This window comes from Sylvia atricapilla, chromosome 32, assembly GCF_009819655.1.
Source record: "Sylvia atricapilla isolate bSylAtr1 chromosome 32, bSylAtr1.pri, whole genome shotgun sequence".
NCBI classification, from domain to species: domain Eukaryota; kingdom Metazoa; phylum Chordata; class Aves; order Passeriformes; family Sylviidae; genus Sylvia; species Sylvia atricapilla.
The window spans coordinates 353,987-363,455 of record NC_089171.1 but is presented as its reverse complement, the minus strand read 5'-3'; the positions used below and the strand labels follow the sequence as shown (position 1 = coordinate 363,455).

Below are 9,469 nucleotides of genomic sequence, written 5' to 3'. Positions count from 1 at the left end.
AGGGACACCCGCAGAGAACAGACACACGACAGTGGACAGGGACACCTGCAGAGGGGGCAGGGACACACGAGTAGGGGACAGTGACACACAGAGGGGGACACGGGATGGAGAACAGGGACACACGGAGGGAGAGGAACACACACAGGGAGACTGGGACACAAGGCGGGGGAACACGATGCCACCCGGACGCTCCCACCAGGACATGTCAGCGCCAGAAGCCACCAGGACGCGTCAGGACGCTGCCACCAGGACGCGCATTACGACAAAAGGCACATCCGGTGACACCGCGGGTGACCCCGCCCACGCCTGCCCCTTGCCCTGTCCCCAGTGTGTCCCCAGTGTGTCCCCAGGAGCGGTTCCATGGCGGTGGCCGCGGCGCTAGGTTCCCTGGGCGCGGTGGCCCTGGGCACCTTCGTGGTGTCCCTGCTGCTGCGGTGCCTCTGGGATGCGCTGGTGGCTGTCACCCGATTCCGGGCCACTTGTCGCCAGCTCAACAAGTTCCCCACCCCGCCCTGGCGCAATTGGTTTCTGGGACACACCGGCATGGTGAGCGGACAGCGGGTGGCACCTGCGGGGACAGCGGGGACGGAGGTGGAAACACCTGCAAAGGGACAATGGGGACATGGTGGTGGAACCTGAGAGGGGACAGAAGGAATGGGGTAGTGGCACTTGGTGGGGACAGTGAGGAGGGGGTGGTGGCACCGGCAAAGGGACGGTGGGGACAGGGTGGTGGCACCTTGGCACCTGTGAGAGGACAGTGGGGAGAAACACACATGTCGCCAAGGCTGGCAATGTTCTGAGGACACACGTGTCCCCAGGCCTATCTCTGCCCCCAATGACACTCATGCCCCCTGTTGTCCCCAGGGCCAGAGCACAGAGCAAGGCCTACAGCAGGTGGACACTTTGGTGGCCCAGTACCGTCATGGCTGCCTCTGGTGGGGACTTCCCTGGCTACCTGTCCTGCGCCTCTTCCACCCCAGCACGCTCCGGCCACTCCTCAGTGCCTCAGGTAGGACATGTGACATCGGATGGGTCCCCAGGGCCACCCATGGGTATCACCATCCCTGGCACAGAGACCTGGCAGTGCCCAGGCAGTGGCCACCAACCCAATCCCACAGTCCCTAGAGGTGTCACCATGGCCAGGCCAAACGCCACCCCATAGTGGCCATCAATCCGTCCTTGAGGTTCCCCAAGGCCACCCGAAGGTGTCACCATGTCCAGCCTCTTCTTGTCCCCCAACCCCCATCCTTTAGTGGCCACGGGTGCTGGGAGAGTGTCCCCAGCCCAGGGTCCCCACCTGAGGGCTAATGGGTGCAGACAGGGTACCCTCACCCCCAGTGTCCCCACCCAGGGGACCTGATGCCACACCAGTGAATCCCTGCCCATCCTGTCCTTGTGCCCTGCAGCTTTCGTGGCCCCCAAGGAGAAAACTTTCTACGGCTTCCTCAAGCCTTGGTTGGGTGAGTGGAGGGGGTTAGGGTGGAGACGGCACCCCTGAGTGCCCTGTGAATGGAGCTGGGCATCACAGGGGTAGGGACAGCACCCCTGGGTGGCCCCACAGATGGATCTGGATGTGTCACAGGGGCAGTGGAGGACAGGGGCATCACCCCTGGGTGCTCCCAGGATGGAGCCCCTGTCACAGGGGACAGGGGAGGTGGGGAGCAGGGTCAGCCCCCCTAGCTGCTCCCGGTGTCACAGGGGAGGAGACAGTAGGTTTTGGGGACAGAACCCTTGGGCACCCCTGGTGGATCCGGGTGTCACATGGGACAGGGGCAGTGGGGGACAGGGACAACCCCCTGGGTACCCTCGGCAGACCCTGGTGTCTGCTCTCCAGGGGAGGGGCTGCTGCTGAGTGGCGGGCAGCGCTGGGCACGGCACCGGCGACTCCTGACACCTGCCTTCCACGGGGATGTGCTCCGGAATTACATGGGAATCTTCAATCAGAGCACGCGCGTGCTGCTTGTGAGAGATCCGAGATGTGCACTAGTCCCCACCTGCACCCCAAATCCTGACCCGCACCCCAAATCATGAGTGCTGCATCCCAAATCCTGACCTACACCCTAAACTCTGACCTGCATCCCAGACCCTGAGTCTTGCACCCAAAATTCTGTCCTGCACCCACTGCTGTGCCCCAAGTACCACCCTGTACCCCAAATTCTGCCCCCAAACCCCGACCCCACCCGTGATTCATCACTGCATGCCTATCCCACACCCACACCCCCAATCTGCCCCCTCTCCAACCCTGTCCCACCCTCATCCCACCCCTCCATTCACCCCTGTCCCATCCCTGACCCCCTCCCTGTTCCCTCCCCGACCCAGTCCATCTCCACAGGCCAAGTGGGGGGCAGCAGCAGTGGCAGCTGGCGGGGGGCCGGTAGAGATGGAGGTGCTGCAGCCCCTGAGTCTCCTCACCCTGGACACACTCCAGAAGTGCATCTTCAGCCATGAGAGCCACTGCCAGGAGTGAGTGTCACCTGTCCCCATTGACCATCCTGGTGGCCATGGTGATGCCACCTTTGTCTCTGCTGGCCATCCTGGTGGTTGTGCTGACCCTGCCACGGTCCCTGCTGACCATCCTGGTGACCATGTAGGCCCCACCATAGTCCTCAATAGCTATCCCAGGGGCCATGGTGGCCCCACCACTGTCCCTGTTCACCATCCTGATTCCACCATTATCCCCGTTGGTCATCCTGGCCCTGCAATTGTCCCCAGTGGTCATTCTGGTGGCCCCAATGGCCCCACCATCGTCCCTGTTGGCCATGCTGGTGGCCACAGTGTCCCCCCACTGTCCATGTTTCCCACAGGCGCCCCAGCGAGTACATCCAGGCCATCCTGGAGTTGAGCTCATTGGTTGTCCGGCGCCAGCTCCAGCCACTTCTCCACCCATGGTGGCTCTACAGGCTCTCCTCTGATGGCCGGCGCTTTGCCCGTGCCTGTGCCACTGTCCACACCTTCACTGCTGATGTGGTGCAGCGCCGGCGTCGTGCACTCACCTGCCTGGGCCACCAGGCCTGGCTGGATGGCCACCAGGGACGCAGCATGGACTTCATCGACCTCCTGCTGCTCACCAAGGTGGGGCTGGAGTGGTGGCCATGGGGGCATGAAGGTGGCCATGGGGTGGTGGCCATGGGGGGGATTGTGGTCAAGGGTTGGCCACGGAAAGGTTGGTCATAGATCAGTGGCCGGTGGGATGCTGGTGGCCACGGGGGCACTGGGCACAGACTGGTGGCTACAGAGGAACGGTGGTGGCCATGGGCAGCATTAAACATAGAGCTGGTGGCAAGTGGGATGGTGGTGCCCATAGGGTGGTGGCCACGGGGAAAGAGTAGTGGCCATGGATGAGAATTGGCCATAGCCCAGTGGCCCCAAGTGGCCCATGGCTCATCTCACCTCCACAGGACGAGAACGGCCACACCCTGTCGGATGAGGACATAGCAGCTGAGGCTGACACATTCATGTTTGAGGGTGAGCACGAGCTCCCAGGCACCACTGGAGGGAGCCACTCCAGCGTCCCCTCACTCACCCAGTGTCCCCACAGGCCATGACACCACGGCCAGTGGCCTGGCATGGCTCTTCTACAACCTGGCCAGCCACCCTGAGCACCAGGAGAGGTGCCGCCAGGAGGTTCAGGAGCTCCTGGCCGGGCAGGATACTGCAGACATTGAATGGTGAGATGTCCCCAGGTGTGGTCCCCAGGGCCACCCCTGGCCATGTGGCTCAGGGACATGGTGTAACCCCCATTTGTCCCCAGGGAGGACCTGTCCCAGCTGCCCTTCACCACCATGTGCATCAAGGAGAGCCTGCGGCTGCACCCTCCTGTCACTGCCGTGTCCCGCCGCTGCACCGAGGACATCACCCTGCGTGATGGCCGTGTCATCCCCAAAGGTATGGCATGGCCAGGGTGTCCCCAGTGTCACCACCCACCCTTATCTGCTGTCTCTAAAGTGACCATTCCTATCCCACCAGGGGTCATCTGCCTGATGAGCATCTATGGGACCCACCACAATCCAGACCTCTGGCCTGAACCTGAGGTAGGGCCGTGCTACGAGGTGTCCCTGTCACCATGGTGGTGACAGCTGTGTCCCCTTGGCATGATGGTGTTGGTGTCACCCTAGGTGTTCAACCCCCTGAGGTTCAGCCCAGAGAACAGCAAGGGACGGTCCCCATCATCCTTCATCCCCTTCTCTGCTGGCCCCAGGTACGTGGTGGGGTGGGGACAGGAGTGTCCCCAGGTGCCACTCCTGTCCCTGGATGGGTTCACAGGGGGGTGACAGTGACAGTGGGGATGTGCTGGCAGGAACTGCATCGGGCAGAGCTTTGCCATGGCTGAGATGAAGGTGGTAGTGGCATTGACACTGTCCCGGTTCGTGCTGCGGAGGGACACAGCGAGGCCACCCCCACGCCGCAAGCCCGAGCTGATCCTGCGTGCTGAGGATGGGATCTGGCTGCTGCTGGAGCCACTGGTGGGAGTGGCCTGAGGAACACAGGTCACCTGGACATGGGGACACCCTGCAAGGCAGATGTCACACCCAAGGGAGGATCAGGGAATAAACAGTATCATGAAGGGGACAGTATGGTGATGGTAGTGGGGATGTCTTGTCCTTTGTCATGGGACACCTCATGGCATGGACATGTCAACCCATGGACTTGTGCCCTAGGCCACTTGTCACCATCCGTAGCCATGTGCCTTATGTCCTCATCCACGGCCATATATCTCCATGTCATCATCTATGTCTGTGACCCCCCATGCCCAATATCCCCATCCACAGCCATGTCGACACCCATGTCCATGTCCCTATCCCCACCATGTCCCCGTCCATGTCCCACAATGTCCCCATCCATGTCCCCCTATGTCCCCATCAATGTCTTAGTTCAAGGTCTTTGTTTTTACCCCAATGTTGATTGAAGGGATGAAGAAAATGAAAGAAAATCAAGGCCAAAATAAAAGGATTTACATGTCCATGCTGGCTGAGTATCCATATGCTTGGGTGGGTGGAAGTTTCCAATCCACTATCTTCAAAATCTTGGGTTTTTTGTCCCAGACCATCGCCATTTGGCTGTAAAAGATGCCTGTGAAAGGGGCAGAGAGAATTAGAATCATGGAATGATTTGGGTTTGAAAAGACCACCAAGACCATCAGTAATCCTTGAAGCCATCAGAAGAAATGACTGGATGCAAAAACTGAGATTTCTTGGGGTCAAAACTAAAAAAAATCCACTGCCCCAAATGAATTCCTGATGTCAGTCTGCAACCCAAATGATTTTTGTCCTGCTGCGTCCAGGTGCCATAGAGAGCCAGGAAGATGGGGAGACCACCAACCAGCTGTCTTCCCAACACGGATCACCAGGACCATGGATCACCAAGTCTCTGCCCAATGGAGTCACTGTGGATCATCCAATGGAGGTCCTCCAATGAGGGATGGAGTTGGAGTAGTGTACAATGCTCTTCCCACACGCTCAGCACTTGTACAACTTCCCTTACTGGTGTGCCTCCATTGCTGTTGGGTCACAGTAGAATTCTGGGAGAAGCTTTTCCCAGGACACTCAGGACACTGTTAGGGCCTCTGTCTGCTGTGGATCTGCCGGTGGGTGGTGAGGGTGGATTTTTGCTTAAAGCCCTTCCCACAGTCTGGGCAGCGGAAGGGCCTCTCCTCTGTGTGAACTTTCTGATGGCTCAGGAGATTGCTTTTGCTGTGATACCTCTTCCCACACTCAGGACACTCATAGGGTCTCTCTCCAGTGTGGGTCCTCTGGTGAACGATCAGGTTGGAGCTGTGGATGAAGCTCTTCCCACACTCTGGGCATGTGAAGGGGCATTCCCCAGTGTGCATTGTCTGGTGAATGATCAGGCCAGAGCTGTCACGGAAGCTCTTCCCACATTCCCCACACACAAAGGGTCGTATTCCAGTGTGGATCATCTGGTGGCGGGTGAGGTGGCAGCTCTTCATGAAGGCTGTCCCACATTCCTCACATTTATGGGGCCGTTCACCAGTGTGGATCCTCTGGTGACGGATCAAACTGGAGCTCAGGCTGAAGCTCTTTCCACATTCCCCACACTCGTAGGGCTGTTCTCCAGTGTGGCTCCTCTGGTGGACAATCAGATGCGAGCTGACAGTGAAGCTCTTTCCACACTCCCCACACTCGTAGGGCCGTTCCCCAGTGTGGACTCGCTGGTGGCGGATCAGGTCAGAGGTGTCTCTGAAGCCCTTCCCACATCTCCCACATTTGTAGGGCCGTTTCCCACTGTGACTCATCTGGTGGCGGAGCAGGCGGGAGTTTGTGCAGAAACCCCTCCCACATTCCAAGCACTGGTGAAGCTTCTTGCCATTGTGAAGCTGCTCATGGTCCACCAACTCAGAGCTCTGGCCAGATTTCTGGCAGTCTTCCTGGCACAGGGTGAGTCTTTCCTCCTCAGAGCACCCTAGGCTGGGTTTGGAGCTCCTCCTCCTGTGGGATCTCTGGGGCTTTTCCTCCCTGTTGGATTCCTGCGCCGTGCAGCCGCTCAAAACGGATTCTTCCATGAGGTTCTGCTGTGGGGACTTGTCCTCCCTGGTCTCCATCCTCAGTTCCTTGTCTGGGGGAGAAAGGACAAGGAGAGGATGGGATTTGCCTCCGTGCCAGAAGGAAGCGGGGAATGAGATCACCCGAAAGCTTCCCTGGCAGGACGGCGCCAGCAGTGGGGTTGTCCTGCAGCCAGGGGCCATGCTGGGCTGGGAGGAGAGAAGGGGAAAGGGGCAGTGACTTCCTCCTCACCTGCCTCAGTATCCTGAGGCATCTTCCTCTTTTTCACAGCCTTCTCCTCCTCCATCCGGATTATATTTGGGAATGGGAAATGCTGGTTTTGGGGAAAAATATTATGTGAGTGCATTGGCTTTGAATGTCCCACTGTCCAAGTCCATCTCTAGAAGTCACCGAGTGTCTGGTGTCCATAAAAACCTCAAAAAATCAAGAAGTCCAAAAACCTCTGTCCCAGGAGTCCCCTGTTTCCAGTGTCCGTCCTTTGGGGTTATGGGGGCCCCTCTTCTCAGAGCTGCTGGGGGGCCCGTGGGGCCTGGGGATCCCCCCACTCCTGGCTCCTGCTTAGGCATGCTGAGGGGCTTTTGGTGCTCCCAGGGGTCATCACCCCCTGATTCTGACTAGGCTCCCAGGTGTCCCAGGGTCCCCTTCTTCAGCATTCCCCCACTCCAGGCACTCAGGGCTTCCCCCACTCCCCCACAACACTTTCAGCGCCGGGGAACCAGCCCTCCAGGCCGCCAGAGGTCCCCCAGCCCTGCCATCCCCCGCTCCCCATGACGGGGTTCCCGCGTTTCATCCCCCGGGATCCCCAAAACCAATGTCGTGCCTCGCCGGCACCGGGCGATCCCCATGTGGGACCCTAAATTGCCCCAAGGGGTATTTACGGCTCAGCTTTGGAGCTGAGCTGGACTCCAGCAAGATCCGAAAATATCCCCTCATCATATAAATAATAATTAAAAAAGCAACTCTCCCAGCGACACCGAAAGAGATTTGGGACTCGATTCCGAATATGCGTGGTCTAAACCCCACATTCCTTCCCACCCACCCCCCCACCCCCCCACCCCCCCCCCCCCCCCCCCCCCGCAAAAAATAAAAAAAGAAAAAACAAAAAATAACCCTCAACCCTCTCGGAGATGCCGCGATAGACTTGGGGCGAGCTTCCCACCCCCGTCACCTGCGGGATGCCGGGCGATGCAATGCTGTCCTGGCCAGCGGAGGTGCGGACTCGGCGGGCACGCCGCGGAACCCCGCCACCCTCCCTCCGCTCCTGCTCTTCGTGCTCCTCCCCTTCCTCTTTGCCTCCTCTTCCTCCGGCTCCTCCTCCGCTGCCAGCCCGATCTCCTGCTCCCCGCCCCGTCCGTCCCACGGCGGCCGCGGCAGCTGCTGTTGGGCAGGGGGGAGCTCCCCGTGAGCCCCCAGGGACGGGCGGGGGGCTCGGGGGCCGCAGTGCAGATCCGTCCGTCCCTTCCCCCTGCCCCTCGAGCCGAAATTCCGCTCCTGGGGGTGGCCCGATTCGAGGGGGTGGCGCGGGTGGAGTGGAAGTGGGGAGCGCTGCGGGTCTCCCCGGCAGCTGCGGAGTCCAAGCCACAGGTCTTTCCTATTTCTTTTCCTCTCTGTGACCTCTTTCCTATTTCTCTACCTCATTTCTTGTTCAGCGTGAGAAACGAAGCGCACTCCTCTTAAAATTTTAAAGAGTTTTAATAAATGGTAATAAGGGATAAAACATAAAAAAAAAGGATACAGGCGCCTGAGTGCCTGGCTAAGCCGGTACACATCCACTTATTCAGTCTGCAGTTTTTTATACCGTTAGAGTTGTATTATTTCCTCAAATGATTTAGCAGATTTATTTTGAGGTCTGTTATAAATACACGTTATGATACTGACTTTCCGCAAATATTAAAATGGATGATATTTGTATGATATTAAAGTAACTTTGCTATAAAGATATAGGTTTTATTTCTGCTATAAAGTAAACTTAGACATAGTAGTGAAATAGCTGATATTTTTATGCTTGTCGTAATTGAACTGCCTGCTTGGTTGGGATAACATCCAGTGAACATATGAGGAAGACCCCTGCTACTGATATGCCAACCATCAGCACCTACTGTTTGTAGAAATTATGGACCAATACCCAAGCTGGAGGTGTTAATAAGAACTGACAAAAACCACAGCCAAGAAATGCACATGCCCTAAAATGGTGGACCAGAGGTGGAGCCATGCTAAACAGTTCCTGGAACATGTAAACTAGTTTGGGGAAACGTTAAAATATGCATATTTTTTATGAATATGCAAAAGGCTGACGTAATAAAAAGAAATGTAAAGGGTGTCTCTGAAATAATAGGTGTGCTCTTGGTTGAATGCCAAACACCCAGCCATTAAAATTTGCTTTATTATCTTTCTCTCCTATTGTCCTTAATTAACTTTTACCGGGAGAGTGAACATGCTTTTTCACAGCCCCAAGGTCGTTCATCTTTTCCACTGTGGTGGGACATGTGTGCCCCTAAGCTGATTGTTCTCATCCTGCTTGTTGTGGGACATATCTGTCCCCAAGGAGATTGTGCCCTTCATCTCCAGTGGGATATGAGTGTACCCAAGGAGTTTTTCTTTATACTGCCTGTCATGTGCCATCTGTGTCCCCAAGGAGTTTATCCTCTTCCTGTCTGTGGTGAGACACTCATGTCCCAAAGGAGATTGTCCCTCTGCATTGTATGTGTGTCCCTAAGGGCACTGACCCCCCCCCCCCCATCTCTATTGTGACACCCATGTCCTCAAGGAGATCACTCACCCATCTCTGCTGGGACAAGACCTTTGCCATGGGAAAACGGGGCAGTTTAAGGAGTTTTGTTGTCCCCAGCTGTCAGTGGGGATAACCTTGGGGATGCTCCAGCTGCCCCCTGTTCTCTTGAGGCCACCAAAGTGCAGGGTGATGCCATTTTGGGGCCAAATATGGCAGT

General features: G+C 57.3%; 2 protein-coding genes and 1 pseudogene across 2 annotated transcripts; 1 reads left to right on the top strand and 2 right to left on the bottom strand.

Annotated features, from left to right (window-relative positions):
- The first annotated feature begins 333 nt into the window (after positions 1-333).
- LOC136373142 (cytochrome P450 4F3-like) lies at positions 334-4,960 on the top strand. The gene is made up of 12 exons (XM_066338081.1): positions 334-546; positions 865-1,009; positions 1,407-1,460; positions 1,835-1,962; positions 2,333-2,463; positions 2,805-3,072; positions 3,399-3,465; positions 3,539-3,668; positions 3,752-3,885; positions 3,967-4,031; positions 4,116-4,198; positions 4,298-4,960. The coding sequence occupies exons 1-12, from the start codon at positions 361-363 to the stop codon at positions 4,476-4,478; spliced, it is 1,572 nt and encodes a 523-aa protein (XP_066194178.1). The 5' UTR covers positions 334-360; the 3' UTR covers positions 4,479-4,960.
- Positions 4,961-4,992: 32 nt separating this feature from the next.
- Positions 4,993-7,798, bottom strand: LOC136373143 (zinc finger protein 892-like). Its single transcript, XM_066338082.1, has 3 exons — positions 7,690-7,798; positions 6,753-6,834; positions 4,993-6,573 (listed from the first exon to the last, which is right to left on the bottom strand). Exons 2-3 carry the CDS (start codon positions 6,805-6,807, stop codon positions 5,555-5,557), a joined length of 1,074 nt encoding a protein of 357 aa, XP_066194179.1. The 5' UTR covers positions 6,808-6,834; positions 7,690-7,798; the 3' UTR covers positions 4,993-5,554.
- The window catches only part of LOC136373139 (centrosome-associated protein CEP250-like), a 51,420-nt pseudogene continuing 49,636 nt past the window's right edge, over positions 7,686-9,469 (bottom strand).